We start from the raw sequence: 20,859 nt of genomic DNA on the forward strand, positions 1-20,859 counted from the left end.
GATGAAGAGCAGGCCTGCCTGTGGACATGAACTGGCAAGGGGTGAGGGTAGGGAGCTGCCACATGTTCCAGAGGCTGCAGCATTCCTTATTTTGGCACACACTTTTGCAAGTCTGCACAGCTGGTGACTCAGGAAGTCTTGTTGTGGTGGCTTTGTTCCACAGCAGCCTGTGGCTTATGAGCAAAGTGAGGTGGGGTGGGGTGACAGCCCAGAGAGGCCAGGGCAGGCTGCAGATCCAGTGACAGGGGATGGTGTCAGGATGATGCCCAAGGCCTCGCTCTGTTGAAGGAGCAGGCTGAGCAATGGGAGCAGCAGAGCTGAGCTCTGGAGTAAAACTTACAAAGAGGATTGTGCCAGAACCAGATAAAACTCGACTTGGAAAACAAAAGTGACCACCGTTCAAAATCCACTGTTAGGTGTCACTTGTGTACCAAAGTGCAGCATGAGGCAGCAGAGCAGGTCACAGCTGGGGCAGCTTTAGGAGCTGCAGCCCAAGGACAAGGTCTGCAGGGAGAAGGACATTTTGCCATGGCAGGATCCTCCCATGAGCCACAGCACAACAGGCTCAGCTGTAGCAGGGCAGACTGGAAGAAACACACTACACTCTCCAACCTGGCAAAATCTGCATTTAATTTACAACATAGTAAAGGTTACAGGTAAAAAGCTCAACAGAAGTGTGTAAAGGCCTATTACATATTACACAAGTGTACAAATGTCTGTACAAAGCTCCTCGATGTTCCTGTCCCCTTGTGGCCAGCTGTGGCCTCTAAGCTCTGAAATAATAAGAGCTGGTTCAGAGTCTGAGAGGAGAAGAGCTTTAAAAAAATGAGCAGTGAAGTTTCCTTGTCAAGAAAAATCTTGCAAAGAGCCACTTGCAAAAAAAAAAAAAAAAAAAAAAAAAAAAAAAAAAAAAAAAAAATCCCAAAAAACCCCCAACCCTCTTCCCCCCAAAATAAAACCCAAAAGAAAAAGAAGGAAACCTGCTCAACTTTTGTTTGTCCTGACTAGTCTCACTCTAAAGAGTTGCCTTCAGAAAGCAACTGGCTGGGAAATGAAAATCGTACAGGCCAGACTAAAGAGAGGAAGATTCTGTGTCATTGTGGGAGCACTGAGAAGCAGAACAAATGCCCAACAGCTGAATCATCAATGGCAACTTAAACACAGAGCAGCACAGCTGGATCATGGAGCAGGTGCTGAATCCACACAAGGAATAGTCTGAGCTGGATGTGATGGTGTGGGGAGGGAACAGAGCAGTCTCTAAAGCCATGGCTCTTGTGAGCTGGGCAGCTGCCTGCTGGCACCTCGGGGACTTGATAGAAGCAATCACTGCGGAGCAGAACTCACAGATTTTGGGGCATCTGTCTGAAACGGGTCTGGTGCATCCAGCATCCCATCTCACTGAACACAGCACTGATCCAGCACCATCCAGCATCCCATCTCACTGAACACAGCACTGATCCAGCACCATCCAGCACCCCAGCTCACTGAACACAGCACTGATCCAGCACCATCCAGCATCCATCTCACTGAACACAGCACTGATCCAGCACCATCCAGCATCCATCTCACTGAACACAGCACTGATCCAGCACCATCCAGCATCCATCTCACTGAACACAGCACTGATCCAGCACCATCCAGCTCACTGAACACAGCACTGATCCAGCACCATCCAGCATCCAGCTCACTGAACACAGCACTGATCCAGCACCATCCAGCACCCCAGCTCACTGAACACAGCACTGATCCAGCACCATCCAGCATCCCATCTCACTGAACACAGCACTGATCCAGCACCATCCAGCATCCAGCTCACTGAACACAGCCCTGCCCCAGCAACCTGGCACTACCTCCCCAAACAGCTGCAGTCCTGCACACAGTGAACAGCCAGGTACATGCTCTCATTTTGGTGCACGTTTCCTGGATCCCCCAAACAGCAAAGGAATGTGAACTGCATTAGAGTGTGTACAAAAATCCAGAGTAAACTTAAGAATAATAAAACTCTGGCCTTACCTTGCATAAAGTATAGCCACAATATATCTGAGTATGTGAATAATTTTCAAATCTAAACCCAAGGAAATAAAGGGCTTGAGCAACAACCCAAGTCCACTGAGAATTCCTATTCTGGCTCTCAGTAGCACTCAATTCTCACCTGCAGTTCCCAGCAGCCAAAATATTAGTGTGTGGGGAACACACCAGTCTTCCCAGCTTTTTGTCTTGATGAATCTCATATACTCTAAAGTTCCATTTGCAAATAAAAATGAAACTATTTAAGTGACAGGGGCCATCAAGTCTAAAAGAAACTCCACTGTGTTAACTTCACCCTGAGTTATCCAGGGGAGTCACCATGGCACAGTGCAGATGGTGCCTGATCCTGTCGGACACCCCGACCGTTTGCACCCTGTATCCATCCCACAGACCCCATTCTGCAGCACTGGAACAAAGCTAAGGAACCCACCTGCTTCCCTGCTTATCCATCTCAACTCATGGGATGATCTAGTGTTTTATGTGGAAATCAAAACGAGCTGTAGCTGAACTAATAATAATAATAAAAAAGACAATGCCCCACATTGGTGGGTTTTAAAATATAAAAAATAAAAGCTGACCTATATTCTGCAAGTTTTACAACTCCTTCCAATGGGATTCTTCAAGGCTTGGCCCCACAAACATTTCCTCTTGACAGAGCTGCCCTGCTGTGAGAATGTCCAGCAGGAGCAGTGTCACCACAGTGAGCCCAGCACTGAAATACACGGACCTGCAGGGTCATGTCATAAGTGACAATGAAATTGTGTGACTGCCCCTTTGACTTGTGGATCCAAACTCAGCACAGAGACCTCTGGGACAGTGGTGGCTAAGAAAAGGCTGTAGGGGTTTTGGTTCAAAAGGAGATGGGAGCTGTATTTTTTTTTTTTATAACAGATATATAAAAACATTTGAAGACAGATCTTTAAAGGATAGTTCACTCCTCCAATCTTGGTATTACATCTGTTAGGACACTGAAATTTTAAAAAGACGATACCGCACATGAAAAGTTTCTGGAGTTGGTAACTCCTACCCTCCCTCAGCCCAGCTCAGATCAGCAGGGACGGGGTCGGCTTCTTGCCCGGCCAGGCCTCCTTGGCGTATTTCTTCTTCTTGGGTTCATTCACAGCTTCAGGGTTGAAGACAGCGGGGTTTGGAGCAGGGTTCATGTTCACTGTGGAGGGCACAACTGGAGTCAAGTCCACATCGGGGGCGAGGTTGGGGTAGGGCATGGGCAGCCCCCCGATGAGCGCGGTGCCGTGGACGCTGTGGGACTGCGACCCCGCCTCATTGTGGGTGGGGGGCAGCCCCCCGTACAACCCTCCGCTGTAGGGGAAGCTCTGCATGCGCCGCGACGCTGACTCGTCCGTGGTCAGCGAGCCCGCGTTCTCCAGGCGCTTCTTCTGCAGACAGAAGGAGTTAAAGAATTAGTCACAATGCATGAAACCATCAACCTCTTTAAACTGGGTGCCAAGACCACTTCCCCCAAGAGATACCTAAATCTGCCACATACAAAGTGCCAACAGACCATGTCCCAGTCTTTGTCCTACAAGGTTTCCTCTGGGTTCCCTTGAAAACCACAACAACTCTTAGACGTGCACAATGCAGGAAGGGAGACAAAAGCTGACACTCAGATGTAACTCAGATGAAGTCTGAGCACCTCTTCACCTCCTTTACACTCCTGCCAGTCCTCATCCTGAACAAAGACCAAGTAGGTCACAGAATGTCCTGGGTTGGAACAGACCCACAAGGCTTCTTGAGTTTAACTCCTGGCCCTGTACATGATACCCCAAATCCCACCCTGTGCCTGAGAGCATTATAACACAAACCTTCCCTCCCCCACAGAAAGAAACTGCAACTTATAGATCACTTGGGTCATTTTTGCTCCTGATCACTGGAATCTTCTCCTGCAGTCTGGGTTTATGGAATATTATCCTTCTCCACATGATGTTATTTAGTCTATACCACCAACAAGTGAAATTGCTGTTAAACAGTTGGCTTAGCTGCTCTGAAGTTGTGCAGATCTTTCTTTTTCCTTGCATATTCCAATTAAATGGAACACTGGCAGCACACACATCTTGGAGCACAGACATGACTTCTGCTTAACAATGAAACACCACCCATGTGGGAGTACTCTGTTTCTAAGGTGCAATTCATAAATCATAAAGTGAATTCATCAATGTAATGTGCTAATGAGAAAGTTAGGAGTCACCCCGTACCTTAACAGGGACCACTGCTGTCTGTACCATGTTCCGGAAGCGCCCCACAGACGGGTCCACATCCTCTGCAAAGCAAGAACAGTGATGCCTTCAGAGAGCACAACCAGTGATGCCATCAGAGAGCACAACCAGTGATGCCTTCAGAGAGCACAACCAGTGATGCCTTCAGAGAGCACAACCAGTGATGCTTTCACAGAGCACAACCAGTGATGCTTTCAGAGAGCACAACCAGTGATGCTTTCAGAGAGCACAACCAGTGATGCTTTCAGAGAGCACAACCAGTGATGGCTTCACAGAGAGCACAACCAGTGATGCTTTCAGAGAGCACAACCAGTGATGCCTTCACAGAGAGCACAACCAGTGATGCCTTCAGAGAGCACAACCAGTGATGCCATCAGGGAGCACACAGAAAAAAACAACCTCTGTGGGGTAAAGGAATCTATATGAAAAGCTGTAACAGACCTTCTCCTCCCAAAGCTAGCACTCCAGCAGCTCCCAGTAAGCAGAAGTGTGACCAAATAAAAGGAGGAAAATCCAGTGGCTTTGTCTCCATGTGGCTCATTAAGCATCCTGGCTTTCCCTCAAATGGAGAATAGGAGCAGCTGGATGAGTGGTTTGGGATCAGACAGGCTGGAGTTTGGGCTGAAAGCTGCTGCTGACAAGGCTCTGCATGTGCTAAAGGCACAGCAGCTGGTCCCTAAAGTCCTTGGGGGGCCTTGAAGCAGGAGTCAGAAGCAGTCAGTCTCTGAAAGTCTGGAAAAATTATCTTTTTTTTTGGGATGAGAATGATTGGTGTTTGCATTAGGATGTTCTGAGCACTGAACTGAGCACTGAATCACATTATAAACCAAAATGGTCACTCTGGGTGCCAAAGGATCCACCTCCACACTGTATTTCAAAATACCTGCTCATTAATTAGTTGCTCTTATTAACAGGAATATTATCCAAATGAAGGATGATTGATAAGAATGCTATTAATACAGAACACCTAAGGGAGAAAAAAAAGACTAATTTGGAATTGGATACATCTTCAAATACATTGGTTTGAATGAGTTTTAGGGATGACTTGGTTCAGATGTGCAGAAAAGTAGCAAAAACCCTCTGAGCTCGAGACATCCCAGAGGCAACAGGTAAAAAAAAACATCAAAGGATAGGTGAAAAGCAAACAAGTTCTGTTCCCACTGAGATTCTAAAGAGGGCAAAAAATGTAAACCACCTTCCTCCTTTTGGACCCCTGACATTTCTCCAGTATCTGACAGAGTATTGAACAATGAAGCTGAGTTTGATATCCTCATCCTGCTCAGAGCTTGCAGTTACTTTACAGGTAAAACAGAAGAAACAGAAAGAGGTCCCAGACTTCAGTGAGACATGCTGGCAGCTTCTGTGAAATAGCAGATCCCAAATATTGACTGCCAAATTTATCTTCTCCTTATCCATATGCACCCATGAGGAATCCCTATGAGCATACTAGAAGGAGGTCCTGAAGGGCATCAGCTGAGGATTAAAGCAAACTCCTTACCCGGATTGATGATCTCATCATCATCACTGAACGTCACTCTGGAGTTCTTCCGTTTTCGCTTTGGCCTCTGGATGTCCAAATTTCCTTCCTCAATGGTCAGTGTGGAGATCCTTTTGTTGTGGGCTGTGTTAAACTCTGTCAGATTCTAACAGCAAATTTAGAAATGAAAGAGTTTAAGCAACTAGTGTATGAAGTCTGATTTAATCACATGACTGTGCACATCAGAAGACCACAGGACATTGTTTAGTTTCAACCTCCCTGTTAGATTTATGGACCTGATGATCTTAAAAGGTCTTTTCCAACCTAAATGATTCCATGACTAAACAAATGAGCAGGGAATGCTGTCCTTGCTGGAAATGCCATCAAGGCAGTGTGCCATCATACTCACATCCAGTTCTGTCTCCTCCTCTGGCAGTCCCAGCAAACCCTTCAGCTCCTCATCCTCACCACCCATCTTCTCGTCCCCTTTCACTGCTGAGGGCAGCGTCTGCGGCTTCTCTCGCAGAGTGTACGCCCGGGTGGAGGCTCCGAAGGAAACCGTGGAGTCAATGGGGATCTGCTGGGGTTTGTGAGCTTCCAAACGGATATGGCCCAAGAACGTGCCATGTGCTAAGGACATCAAAATGCAAAATAGTCTGTTGAGCTTGGGATCATGGTATTCCAGTTCAAGTTTGAGAATCTCAGAAACTGTAACAATTGTTCCAAGGTACAAGGCACTGAGGTACTGCTGAAAACATCAGCTACGTAGACCTACCATCTCACAAACTGAGGTAACACACACCAGAAGTCCTCAAAAAAATTACTGGAAATAAACTACAAAACACCTTTTACTTTCTGTATTCTTGTAGGTCCCAATGTACTGTCTGGACAGTGCAAAAAAACACCTGACAGGTTTCAGACCTTGGGAAATCACCCTCAGAAGACAAGGCTTCACTAAAATTGTGACAAGAAGGTCAAGTCACTTTTCTCCTCTCTTCTGGCCTTTTACAAGTTAGAAATGTTTGAAACACCCAGTGAGGCAGCTGTAGGCTGACTGGAGCAAACACTCCTTTGCCCTAACCCTTGTCTTTCCTTACAATGCAAATTCAAATTATATCTATTTGCCCACAGTGCAGACAACAATGGAAAAGGAAAAAGTGTCTCAGATTCAGAATGTTTAAGCACTGAAGTATAGCTTTTCTGTCTGGTTAAATGCCACACTACTTACTGCTGTTCAGATCTATGAGGAAAACCCTCTTGAGATGTTTGTGATAGACCAAGGCAGCATGGACCCGAGAGCAAGACTGGTGGTCAATGGTAAAATCACACAGATCAGGGTTTCTCCCAAAGAGATAGTATTTCTTCTCATCAATGATGAGTTTCTGAGGTAGAATATCAAACAGAGAAGCATATTAGACACCTAGAATCTTTTGGATCTTCCTGAAAAAAATTCAAGAACATGAATAAATAGAGCAAATTCAAGGCAAAGCATCAACAGCTTTCAGTTTAGTCTGGCACTGTTAAATACATAAACTCTGCTCTTTATGAAATTAGAACAGCTGAATATGGGAGAGTACCAGTTATTCCCTTCTTTACCAGCCAACAGTGGACATTCTGGGAAGGACAGTCACTCTTCAAAGCATTAGACCACCTCATACAGGAGATTTTCTCTGACATCTGCTCCCAGAGATCTGAACACATTCCTTGATGGATGACTTCAGGCTTTGTCTAAGACAGGAACTCGTGCTTGGTGTTCTCCAGTCTGATACAGGACATCAAAATTATACTTCTGTACAGAAATGGACCTACAGGAGATTTCAGACCTCTGGTATAAAGGGACAAAACTATACTGAGTATGTGGTGTGATCTGAATCCATATTAGTTTATTCAAGTAAACCATTATTTTCAGGTATTTCTTCTTTATTGATCCTAGTTCTAGTATCTTTTAAAAAAAAATCTTACAACTCTTAATATCAGTTCCATAAACATATTTATGAAGTGAGGGACATGTTGACAAAGTCCTACAGTATTCAAGTGACCAGACTGTGCTGTTAAAAGAACTCCTTGCACCTGAATGCTGCAATACTGAGCAGCATGTGCAGAACCTTCTCACTGCATCCCAAGAACTTCATCTAATCTGTACTTTCCTGCTCCAGCTGCACAAACCAAAGGCTGGCTGCACATTACATATCTGTTAACAGGTTTCTCCTGCTTTCTGAAACATTTTCCAAAGCCCACGTTTCAATAACATCATCCATTGAAAAAACCCACATCTTGGTTCAGGAGAACACTGCTTTCAAGAGGTGGTCTGAGGTGAACTAACATTCTGCCTGCTTGAGCACCTGGATTTCTCCCCCTGCCTCCCTGCATTCTCAGCTATTCAGTCCTCTCCTTGATCCCACTGCCACGTGTCTGAGCAAAGGTTTTGGCTTGCAAAGCCTTTTTTCCTCTGTGTTCATCTTCCCCCATTTGGGTGGGCTGGATCAGTCTGCCTTTGCACGTCCCAGCAGCTCCACGGAAGCAGCGGATTCCAGGCACGGGGTGGGTGATGCCAAGGATCTCCCTCTCTGGCAGCAGCATTCCAGCCAAGCAGGTGTCTGCTCCTCCCTTGGCCAGTACACACCAGTTACAGCTCAGCTCCAACCAGCCAGTGTGTGGCCAGGCCCAGGGGCCTGGGCTGGGGGTTTCCTGAGCTGTCAGATGACACAAGGAGCACCCACACAGTCACTCGCTCTGGGGCACCACCAAGTCATACAGAAAATAAGGAGACAGACTGGAACAAGATACAGTATTTAGACTCCCCTGCCTTATCTGTGAGGAGAAAAATCCCATCATGGACCTCAGCTTCTACTGCAGATCACCTTGCCAATCACATCTATTCACCTACCTACCAACTATGGTTTTACCACTGCTACAGTCACATGTCACTTCCCCACTGTTTTTTTTTTCTGATTTTTCCCCCATACACATGCTGTATATTTTCCAGGTTGGATTTTCCAGCGTTCTACTGAATATCTGTCAGCCCCCATGCTGCAAGTTCTCATCATCTGACATTCAGTAATAAGCATTTATTTCTGCATGTTTAAAAGAATTAAATGAACAACCCGACTCCACACTTGTATGTATCATGACAATTTTATGATTGATTGGTCCCTTAGATAATACTCTGTTAAATGCCTTATTCCCCCCCAACCCAAGGTATACAATTAAAGCATCAATTCATGACAGCAACTGCTTTGTGAAATCTACTGACTAACATATTTTGGCCTGCCATCTTAAAAAAAAGAGCTTTTAGGTGATCAAGGTGTGCATATTTATCAGCTCTAACACCCACTACTAAACCAAATAACTTCTAATCCTCTGGCCAGTTTCAACCAGCACTACAAGATTATTAAATTTCTAGCAATTCTGTAGAAACAAACAGCTAGATAGAATGATAACTCCATCAATCCCCTCAGTGATACAGAGGCTGGCAGAAAATCCCAAAGAGTGCCAATACTTAGATTTCAACCCCCAAAAAATCTCTGTGAGTCTACATCTCATTTATTAAGGCAGCAATGACAGCTCAATTGGCAATTCACGTGTAAGTACATGGTCCATTGACAGATGAAGTGCAAATGCAAAATGCAAGTGATTTTCCTCCAAATGAGAGATGTAAAACATGCAGGTGTCTCCTCTGAATTGGTTTGTCTGGTGCAGAGCAATGCATCTCAAAGCCTCAGAATATTAGGATTAAAACCATGAGAAATCACTATATTGAGTTTATTGGGTTCTGCTCTCCCCTGGCCACTTTATCATCACTTTGTGTCTCTTCACAAACGCTGGTTTTCACAAGACCTCCAAAGTTAACCAGAAAGTACAAGCCACAGATGAAGAGTATGTAGTCTCCTCAATCCTTTCTGGTTGAATTTTATTTCATTTTTTAATTCCACCTGTAAACAGACCCCTCCACTTCCTCCCTGAATGCTCTACACGTCAGTGTGCCTTTGTGAGGCTTTCCCTTGCACTTCTTGACCATAATTTCATGAGTCTTACTGATATTTTCCCTTAAGATTAGAGTTGTTTCATCCAGATATTGATCCAAGAACACCATAGCTGTTTGTTACATCACATCTTTTGAGGAACCCTGGTTAGGTTTTCTCGGGATTTAATTTCCCAGCATTAGATTTATATCCCATATTCTGCAGTTCCTTACTCATTTGGTTTAGCACTCTGACTCTTCCCATGCTCAACACCTTTGCCCTAGTGAATCCTATGATTCCACACTGTAAAAAAAAGATGAGTATTTATTGCAAATTTGAAAGTAAGTCTTATATAAACACAGCTCTGATACCAAGTGGAAGCTCACTTATTCCTCCACAAACACTGATCAGCTCTGCAAGCAGTTACCTCACAATTTCAGTTACCATAAAAACTGATCAAACCATTTCTCATTCTTGCCCACAGCTGAAACCAAAAGCGTCCTCTAAGTTTTCATTTGCACCTGTTACACACAAACAATACTGCCCTGACTGGGCAGCACTTCCAAGAGATTTTGCAAAGACACAAATTCATGGAAGTTACTGCAACAAATCATCAACAGAGAAGACAACTTTATTGCCTCTAATTCAAGACAATGTTTCCAAAATGTTCTGTGCCTCTGAGCTATAACCCAGTGTCTTCCTTCACACACTGAGCTTAAACACTGCATGGCTTGTTTTGCTGTTGCACTTTGCAGACCCAGCGATCACAGGGTGACCCTCAGGCCTCTGCACGAGGCTGGGACACCGATGGCTCGGTTAGTATCAAGTGCTCAATAACCCACAGGATTTTACAATGGTCTTCCTTGGTTACTGCTGGCTACCAGAAAAGACAAAACTGAAAACTCTCTGCCACCTGTATTGAACAGGGGAACACAAGGATCACATCCAAGTGCTGCTTGCCTCGGCGCTACGGGATCTTGCAAGAATCTTTAAATTAATGAAACTTGTTGGCAGTGGTACCTAAGAGCAGCAGATTTTTCTTCTAGGCAGAGGAGGAGCTGAGGAAAACATGTGAGGGAAAAAAACATGGTGGCACCAAGGGCAGTGGAGAAGGAGGGGGAGGAGGTGCTCCAGGTGCCAGAGCTGAGATTCCTCTGCAGGCTGTGGTGAGGACTATCGTGAAAAAGCTGTGTCCCTGTAATCCATGAATTCCTGGGGGAGGCAGAGATCCTCCCACAGCCCATGGGGATCCATGGGGGATGCAGAAATCTACTGGCAGCCTGTAGGGATCCACAGGGGATGCAGAGATCCACCCACAGCCTGTAGGGATCCACGGAGGATGAAGAGATCCACCCACAGTCCATGGGAAAAGGGCTCACACTGGAGCAGGTGGATGCCAGAGAAAGCTGTGATCCAGTGGAGACCCGAACAGAGAGAGGGTCTTTTGCTTCCAAACTAGAGCAGTCCAGCCTTAAAAGACTGCACCCCATGGATGAGTGACCCATGCCACAGCAGTTTTGGGAAGACTGTTTGCCTGTGGGAGGGACCCTATGGCACAGCAGAGAAAAGACTCCTCTCCCTGAGCAAACAGAAGATGCCAAGTCATGAACTGACCAAAACCCCCACACCTCCACCAAACCTCCCTGCACTGCTGGTGGGAAAGAGGGAGGGGCTGGGGGGAAAACAAGGTGTTGTAAAGGCTTATTTTACTTCTTTTTAGCTTCCTCTGACTCTCTTAATAATACATTTACTTTATACCTTTAAATTTGAACCTGTTTTGCCCTTAAGAGCGTTTTTTTCTCCCAATCCTTATTTTGACTCATGAGCCCTTTGCTAATTTTTTCCCTCTCCCCTGCCCAACTGTAGCAGGAGAGGATAACTGAATGACTTGTGGGTGCCTGGCATTTGGCCAGTGTCAAACCACTACACCCAGAAACATTTCTGTTTCAGTCAGCTTCAAGTTAGGAGTCTCTCCACAGATGAAATACATTCACTGGTTTGGGTTCTTTCTGTCAACAGTGGTAAAGTGACTTTTCTTTATTTATTACTTTCAGTGTGATATAAGATAAAATATGAAATAGAGAATGAGGTGGTGCTGTAATAAAAATAACTTGCAGTATCTGTGCTGATCACAACACTGTTCACAGATCCTCAATGTGGGAGGAAAAATCAAATCAAAGTGTATTTCATACTGTAGGACAGAGCAGCACTCTTGCAAAATACAGGATGCCTGGTTAATGTGACTGTAATGCAAAATAAAAAAATTAACTGACCAGACAGGTTTCTCAAACAAGCAGTACAAAGGGAAGAGGTTTGACTGATGGAAGCTCTGCATGGCACGAGGCTGCCTTGCACAGGCAAGGGAAAAGTCACTTCATTCATTGTTTCAGAGGAAAAAAAAAGTGATTTGAAGATAATGAATACATGAGAGAAAGGAAATACTTATGAATAAGTGTGGAAAATGATGGGGAATGTTCTGCTGCTGGTGCCTATGTACATGATACACCAAATCCATCAAACTCTAATTCCATACCTCAATGAGTTTGTCTCCTTTGACTACATCCAGATGTAAGCCAGGTGGTGGTTTCCCTGCCCTGGAAAATAAAGGAAAAATATAGTATCAAAACACTTAATAAATATTTTATTAGTATTAGAGCTGCTTGAGCTATAGACCAAACCTACACCAATGTAAGCAGAAGTATTTTGGGAAAATTATGAAAATCCCATGACTTTCTTTTCCTCCCTGCAGATTCCTTCTGACAACACATAAACTAAGATTTTTTTATGGTAAGAGTGAAGGTAACAGGACATAAAGCATCTCAAGCTTTACCTCTCCAGGTGAAAACCATCTGATTTACACAATAAACAGAGCAACTCCTGAGAGCACATAGCATGAGGCAGGAAGAGACCAACAATTAGAGACGGGGACAGGCTGGGACTGTTTGCTGAAGAGCTGTTTTCTCATGTCACCTCCAAAATAGCACATCTCTACCCTTGGCTGCTGAGAGGAACAGAAACTTCTACCACCTTTCCCCTCTAGGATGGTGATGGCAAAAACTTCAAAGGGGCTCTGCACACACCTGTAGTAGTATAGAAGAGCTGGCCAATAGCCAGTGTTCCTCCACACTCACCTGTGATCACAACACAGGAACACAGTCCTAGAGGGACCCCTGCCCTCTGGCAGCACAGTCCTCCCCCACCACATTCCACACAAACAGCAGCCCAGCTCCCCCAGCCCCACTGCTCCTGCTCACCTCCTGTGGAGCAGATTCACCTGTCAGCAGCCTGGGCAGAGGGAGCACAGAGGGACTCAGCACATCACAGCAGGACAAGGCCAGCACAGGGGTGAACTCACAGGGGCAGCAGGAACATACTGGAACCTACAGTGCTCAAAGCCAGGACCCTGCTGTGCCACCTGCACCACAGAGGATCCCCCAGCTCTTGGCACAAAGGATCTTTTTCTGCTCAGATATCTCAGAATCTGCATCTCTAGTACTTCCTCACAGGTAACATCTCTGCTGCTCGACTCTAAGGCTGGACCAGCTTTCCAGGCAGCAGCAGTGACCTAGTTCTTGGCTGCACTGCTGCCCTGCTGAGGAACTCTGCAGAGATAATGTTCCCATTCTGCTCAGTGCATGGAGCCAGCCCAGGAACAGTGACAATGGGCAGCGATGCTCTCAGGGTGGCTGCAGAAGAAAGAAAGGTCACTGATAGCTGAAGTTGTTTGAAGAGGCTAAATACAGATGTTCATGTTTCTGGGGTGTGCCTTACATTTATTGGTTTCTTCTGTGTTGCAAGGTCAGCTCCCCTCAATAATTTCATGTAAGAACACAGTCTCCTGTTATTTCTACTTCATTTCTTTCCCAAGCATTTTCCTTTCTTGTTTCCAAGCCATTACACCATCCTGCCCACATCTCTCTGGCCCTTTCTCAATTGACCACTTGGGACTTTCACAAGTTTTCTTGTCAGGCCCTTCTCAAAGACTGTGGATGTACCCACCCTAACAAGTACATGGTTAATACTGACTCCTACTGTTTCGGATGAAAAAACAGCAGCAGCAAAAGCAGAGGATGCTAAACTCCAGCACAATCTGCTGAAGTGGTGACTTCACCTCTGAAATGGGATTATGGTGATGTGGGGGACAGACCACCAAGCAGAAATGCTCCCAAAGGTGGGACACAGTCTGTGTGATGAGCTGAAGTTCCTCCAGCACAGCCAAGGAAGCTCCTCCTCTTAAGGAGAAGCTGCTCAAGCAGCTTACAGCCAGGCTACACCTGAGCACTGTCTCCTCCTGTGCTCCCTGCAGATCTCAGTGCTCAATTTTCACTGAAACACAGGTTCCCTTCATGGATTCCTGTCCACTTAGTATTCCCTCTTTCTGCCCCTGAGCACTGGAAAACTTGTTTTCCCCCCTTCCTGTGAAATTGCCAAGTTCTGGTTACTCTGCAACCCAACTTTTGGTAATTTTCACACACCAGTCTTACTCTGATCCAACAACAGCTACTTCCCCATTTTTTTTTCTTTCCAAATAGGTCAACCTTTCAGCAAATTCGTTCTACAAGTCTACTTCTTACTTTGCTTTTCCTGTCCAGTGATCTCTTCCTGGATACTCAATGGTCAGCCTGTCCTAACACATTTTAGCAACTTCCTCCCTGTACCTGTCAGGTCACAGAAGAGCCCTCAAGAGCTCCAGCACAGTTGAATCCTCTCTCATGGTCTTCTTCTTTTGCTATATACCAGCTCTTCTTTTTCACTGCCCCCTCTACTTTTAGTTTCACCCTTGCTCTTATTTTTACTCTGCCTCTACCCTCAACTTTATTTCCAACAGATAAACCAAGCCCAGCAGTATTACAAGGCAGTGCCTTCAGCTATGAATTAAAGTGCTAGAAAAATCTACCTATTCTCTGGCTTCTTTTGGACTGTAGGGAATCCTTTGTAGGCAGCATTTCTCCATCTACCTATTCCTGTAAAACACTGAACACAGGAAGGTTGAAAATACTGATTATGATACCATGAAAACAAATTCACAGAAATAATTTCTGATAGAAAAGTCCTTTGGAACATTTTAAGTCAATGTCACAGTTCAGGCTGCCCAAGTTAGATACCTGAAAAGCCTTTTAATGAAAAAAGGAGAAAGATTTTTCAGTATTATATTCAAAACCAATTAGCTCCAGAGTCACCAAAGATCAGAAGTAATGCCTGGATTTGGAAGTATCAGTCACCCTTCACATGCTCTGCCCCATCAGACCTCTCACCTCATGGATCAAGGAGTAAAATATGAAAGGAAATCTTTTGCAAAAATCTCCTAGAATAAAGTTTGTTAGAAAGCTGGCCTTATGCTGTTACAGGAGAGCAGTTTTTTTTTTCCATTTTATGTCCAATGTTAAAAAAGTCCTTTTCCACTAAACTAATTCCACTATGTGCTAACGTATCCACTAAATGAATTTTCCTGCACTGTTCTGAAGGATGAAGAATGACTTGAGGTCAGCAGATTGTCCCCTCTACAGAACACAAAGAGCCCATAGCACTGCCCCAAGGCCAACGCTCTCCTATCACACCTTGGCTCCAGCACAAGAGCTTGTGTTTGAAAATGAGAAGCAGTTTCTTCTGGACCTTCCAGATGGTGCGTCACAGTCCCCAGTGCCTCCCCAGGGCAGCATCCTGCAAGTGACCTGAAAATAACACCTGCAAATGCACTGACTGTGGTGGTCACGAGTTGAGTGAGTTTGACTGAGACCCAGGATGCTCTGACTGCCTCCTGAATCCTGAAACTCCTGGGGGGGATGTAAAACCTCCAGAGAATTAACAGAGCTGACTGGCAAGGAGAACAGGAGCATTCCCAGCTTGGGATTTCCCACGGCAGCTGCACACATGGATTTGCTGGCCTTACAGAAGGCATCAACTGCTTACAATGATCAGCAGTTAAATATTTACAAGGGATACCACTGAACAAAACCAGGCTCCAGCAGAGGTTTTTAAAATATTTAAATACATACAAGCAAAGAAATCTTTCTTCTGTACTAGAAACAGAAAATTGTGTTTCCTTGCTTTCTCCACCTCATGCACCACAGACCAAGCTATGTCTCTTTAACAAAGATAAAGCATTTTGGAAAAGAAGGACAAGGCCATTAACACTTTGGAATGTGCCAAGTAAAAGAACTGATGTTTTCCAAATCAGGATCTCTTCCACAGTGCAGATTCAATGCTGACACGCCAGCAGGGTTATAATATCTATATCCAGCTGAAACTCAGCAGCCTGACTGATCTAAGTCACTACAAGAAATTTGGAATTATTGCTATTAAGGACATAGATAGGACAGCCATAATTCTATTGTGTTAGTTTAAAATTAGGTCAATTATTTGGGTTTCTAAACGTGGACTCAGAACCTAAATTTAGCCACTTCCTACAAATCCTGGCCTCTGTGACTCATGTACACACCTTCATGTCCAACTTCAAGGACAGGGTGGAATATGCAGAACTTTGGAGCTCATACTCTCCAGAAATCTGTGTAAAAGCATCACCAGGAATAGCCAGTTATTGGCCAAAGAAACTAAAGAGAAACAATTGCTGCTTTCAAACAACCTATTTCTAATGTATGTCCATTCCAGGACAAACCTGGCATCCCCACTACTGATGTGTCAAAGGGAGTAAGAGAAGAGTCACAATTCCAAATACAAGTTACACTAGGACAAAAGGACAGGCAGGCAGTATCCACTAAACATCTGATGGTCACTTCAAAAGTATACACCAGATAACCTGTACCTCAGAGAAATCGCTTTTACTGCCTAAAGCCAGCTCAGAAGGTTTGCAAAATTCTTAATCAAACTAAGATGTCTAATTGCTATCTAAAGACATTTTCTGATCTCATGGAATGGCTAAATTTTAATCTACAGGAAGTACTGGCACCCTCTTTATGCCAACTGTAAATGCACTGCCCAAATCTTGGCTAACATGTACAGAGGAGTTACAGTACATGCATAAACATGTTCTGGCATCAGCAAATACTATTCAGGTTGCAACCACTGTTTTTCATCTGTCTTAAGTTTAGTTGCTGGAAACAGAAGGAAAGAAAGAAGAAATATTGTATGATTATGAACAAGTAACCTATAACAGCACAAAAACTAAATCAAAGCCACAAATTGGATGAAAACTGGGAATTTCAGTGCTGAAGTATTTTCTGGAAATGGGGTACTCAGATACTATCCAAATTATGGAAGAAGAGGTAAAATGATAGAGGCAAACCTCAAAAGCATGGGCAACAACTTAAAGGCAAGGAAAAAACCAACTCCTTTTGATTATATCTAAGGTGCATTTCTCATATGATTGGTGTTCACAGGCCCCAGCCAGCTTTCTTTAGAAGCAGGAAAAGAAACATTTCAGTAAAGACTGTGATTTTGATTTTAATAGAGGCTGAGGAGACTGAAGATAATTCACTACAGAAGAATCTGCTTCTGACTGTGAAGACTCTCTGCAACTCCATGCTTTTGGTCACCCAAAGCTCTTGGAATGAAGCCCTACAATGCTGCCTTCACATTTGGAAGGCACATTTGCCTTCACATTTGGAGACTTTTTGGTGATTGTGTGAGACCAGGCTTCCTGCAGGGTACCTTTATATCCTCTTAAATCAGAGCTTTGAATAACACCACTATTGAGTCAAGCCTGCTCCTGAAAACCACCTCCAGCCTGGAGAATCCTACCAGGGAAAGGCCCAGACTGATTCCACATCCTATCTGTGCACTCTTTGGTTGGCTCTGAAAAGAGCAAATACTTAAAAACCATGAGCTGGAAGCTGCAGCTCAGCAAATACCAGCAGAAGGCATCCAGAGCTTTAGCATGAAATATACTCTACTTGTTTTGCAGAACAGAAAAATAACCAGAAATAAATAAATCCACCTCGTGGGAGAGCTCCTCACTTCCACCAAGGGATGAGGCCATGGTTATCACCAGCCAGCATCACCCAACACTCCCCATTTTGGGTTCACTGTTCAGAACACAAACACTGTGACTGGAAGCTCTCCAGGCTGGCTTCCTGTTAGCTCACTTTTTTATTTTTCCTCTTATGAAACACCTTTTGGGTTTCAAAAGCAGCATTAAGGAAAAACACAAAGCTTTCGTGGTGTTAGCTGCCATGTCTGCACGTGCCAACTGGACAAGATGAAATTGTCTCAGGCACTCCTTTACTTCACAGCTACAAACACACAAATTGCTCAGCTGGCTCCCTAAAACTGTTACAATGTGCAAACATACAACAGAGTCCAAGAGAAAATAAAAAGTTTCCTTACAACGTACAAGGACAGAGTCCAGACAGGAACTTTGCTGTACCCAAGAACTATTTTGGAATATTATTGTAAAAGGACATTCAGGTTGCAGTAAGCGAATTACAAAAAAAATCTTAAAAATGTGAGAAAAGGACCTGGCACCCAAACATGCCCCCCTGACCCCTGGGTTTGGATCATCTCCCAGATCCCACCTCATTTCTCATCCAGCACAACAGACTGTGCTTCAGAACCAAACCAGGGCAGGAAAACAGGGAAACTCTCTCTGTCAGACCCTGCCCTGCTGCAGATAAGACACAAAACAGATACCTGAAGAGGCCCTCACAGTTACAGGTGTTACAGTTCTCTCCTCCAGATGGGATTTGTTTAGGAATTCTTCTGCAATAGCATGCAAGCCACTGAGACTGAGCATTTTACAAGCTGTGTTTCCCCAGCTCCTCCATCTACAGCTTTCAAAAGTAGAAGTCATTCCAATTCATATGGAATATAATGCATATTGTGATCACTGTTGTAAATAAGACACTAAAATACATGAGGAATTCTCTTCCATGAGAAGCTTAAATGGCTTTACCAACTAAAGCAGGCACTAAAACTAACCAACTAAACCAGGTCTAAATGACAACACGTTCATGCACTGAGCACTGTCACAAAGCACTGAGAGGTACAACACAGCTGGGTGAGCAGGGACAGGCAGGGCTCTGCAGGGACAGGCAGGGCTGGGCCACACAACTCCAGCTCTCAGGTGGGGTGGGGTGCTTGTGTGATTTAAAATACCCTGGCACCCATCCCAGTGCTGTGACACCCACCCCAGTGCTCCAGTACCATCCCAGTGCTGTGACACCCATCCCAGTGCTGTGACACCCACCCCAGTGCTGTGGCACCCATCCCAGTGCTCCAGTACCATCCCAGTGCTGTGACACCCACCCCAGTGCTGTGACACCCATCCCAGTGCTGTGACACCCACCCCAGTGCTGTGACACCCATCCCAGTGCTGTGACACCCATCCCAGTGCTGTGACACCCATCCCAGTGCTCCAGTACCATCCCAGTGCTGTGACACCCATCCCAGTGCTGTGACACCCATCCAGTGCTGTGACACCCATCCCAGTGCTCCAGTACCATCCCAGTGCTGTGACACCCATCCCAGTGCTGTGACACCCATCCAGTGCTGTGACACCCATCCCAGTGCTCCAGTACCATCCCAGTGCTGTGACACCCATCCCAATGCTGTGACACCCATCCCAGTGCTCCAGTACCATCCCAGTGCTGTGACACCCATCCCAGTGCTGTGACACCCACCCCAGTGCTGTGGCACCCATCCCAGTGCTGTGACACCCATCCCAGTGCTGTGACACCCATCCCAGTGCTCCAGTACCATCCCAGTGCTGTGGCACCCATCCCAGTGCTGTGACACCCATCCCAGTGCTGTGACACCCATCCCAGTGCTGTGACACCCATCCCAGCGCTCCCGTGCCCATCCCAGTGCCCCGGTACTATCCCAGTGCTCCCGTGCCCATCCCAGTGCCCCGGTACCATCCCAGTGCTCCCGTGCCCATCCCAGTGCCCCGGTACCATCCCAGTGCTCCAGTGCCCATCCCAGTGCCCCGGTACCATCCCAGTGCTCCCGTGCCCATCCCAGTGCCCCGGTACCATCCCAGTGCTCCCGTGCCCATCCCAGTGCCCCGTGCCCATCCCAGTGCTCCCGTGCCCATCCCAGTGCTCCCGTGCCCATCCCAGTGCCCCGGTACCATCCCAGTGCCCCGGTACCATCCCAGTGCCCCGGTACCATCCCAGTGCCCCGGTACCATCCCAGTGCCCCGGTACCATCCCAGTGCTCCCGTGCCCATCCCAGTGCCCCGGTACCATCCCAGTGCTCCCGTGCCCATCCCAGTGCTCCCGTGCCCATCCCAGTGCCCCGGTACCATCCCAGTGCCCCGGTACCATCCCAGTGCCCCGGTACCATCCCAGTGCTCCCGTGCCCATCCCAGTGCCCCGGTACCATCCCAGTGCCCCGGTACCCAAAGAAGGCAGGAGAGCCAAGATTTCTTCAGCGATGACCAAAGCACAGAACAAATGCACAAGGGTACCCTGATGCCAAGCTCTGCTCCCGGCAGGAGGGTGAGGCAGGACATTTTCAGGGATCCCTTCCAACGTGGCTTTCCCACCTCTAACCCAGCCCAAGGCATGGTCGCGCTGTTTCTCCTCCAGCACTCCGCTCAGCCCTGACTTCCGAACTCAAGCTAATAAAAACCCCAGCCGAGTTTCAAGCTGACAGATTTCCCGTACCGGACACATCCCCTGAGCAGGATATTTAATTCCTACCACACCACGGATTCTGTCTGAGCTCTGAGGAAAAACCTCGGCACCCCAGGGAGGGCCCGGGCCCCCCGCGGCGCTGTCGATGGCGGCACCCGCGGGCCGCGCCCTGACCCCGCCGGCCCGGCCAGCACTCTGCGGCCCCGGGGAGCGCAGCCCCGCACCCCTCAGGCCCCTCGGCCCCGCCGCCGCTCACCAGCTCGGGCACTCGAACAGGGACCCGCCGCCCGCCGGCGCCGCGCCCGCCGCCATCTTGGCTCTGCCCCATTCAGCCGCCGCGGGGCACCATGGGAGGCGCGGATCGGCGCGCGGCGATCCCGGCGTGCCCCGCGCGGCGCCGGCGGGGCTGGGCGGGGCCTAGCGGTGCCCCGCCCCCTGAGGGCTGACCCCGCCTCCGCCCGGCTCCGGCACGGGAGCTGCGGGCAGCGCCGGTACCGAGCCTGGGACGGGAACAACCCCGGTACCGAGCCTGGGGCAGCGCCGGTACCGAGCCTGGGACGGGAACAACCCCGGTACCGACCCCGGGACAGCGCCGGTACCGAGCCTGGGACGGGAACAACCCCGGT

The 20,859-nt window shown here is 46.8% G+C and overlaps 1 protein-coding gene and 1 non-coding gene across 2 annotated transcripts; both read right to left on the bottom strand.

The window, feature by feature from the left end:
* Positions 1 to 611: 611 nt before the first annotated feature.
* PPP1R8 (protein phosphatase 1 regulatory subunit 8) lies at positions 612 to 20,588 on the bottom strand. The gene is made up of 7 exons (XM_053998580.1): positions 20,490 to 20,588; positions 12,235 to 12,295; positions 6,968 to 7,121; positions 6,149 to 6,369; positions 5,761 to 5,905; positions 4,242 to 4,306; positions 612 to 3,425 (listed from the first exon to the last, which is right to left on the bottom strand). Exons 1-7 carry the CDS (start codon positions 20,543 to 20,545, stop codon positions 3,072 to 3,074), a joined length of 1,056 nt encoding a protein of 351 aa, XP_053854555.1. The 5' UTR covers positions 20,546 to 20,588; the 3' UTR covers positions 612 to 3,071.
* On the bottom strand, positions 10,369 to 10,533 carry LOC128819160 (small Cajal body-specific RNA 1). The gene has a single exon (XR_008440662.1). It is a non-coding gene; the product is annotated as a small Cajal body-specific RNA 1 (non-coding RNA).
* Positions 20,589 to 20,859: the final 271 nt, after the last annotated feature.

The sequence above is a fragment of the Vidua macroura genome, chromosome 25, assembly GCF_024509145.1.
Source record: "Vidua macroura isolate BioBank_ID:100142 chromosome 25, ASM2450914v1, whole genome shotgun sequence".
In the NCBI taxonomy this organism is placed as follows: domain Eukaryota; kingdom Metazoa; phylum Chordata; class Aves; order Passeriformes; family Viduidae; genus Vidua; species Vidua macroura.

Bases quoted from the DNA above. Each gene is read 5' to 3' on its own strand.
- PPP1R8 (XM_053998580.1), bottom strand. From the start codon at position 20,545: ATGGCGGCGGGCGCGGCGCCGGCGGGCGGCGGGTCCCTGTTCGAGTGC. The intron at 7,122-12,234 runs GTATGGAATTAG...ATTCTACCTCAG, and splicing joins AAGGAGACAAACTCATTGAG to AAACTCATCATTGATGAGAA. The intron at 6,370-6,967 runs GTAAGTAGTGTG...TGATGTCCTTAG, and splicing joins CCTCATAGATCTGAACAGCA to CACATGGCACGTTCTTGGGC.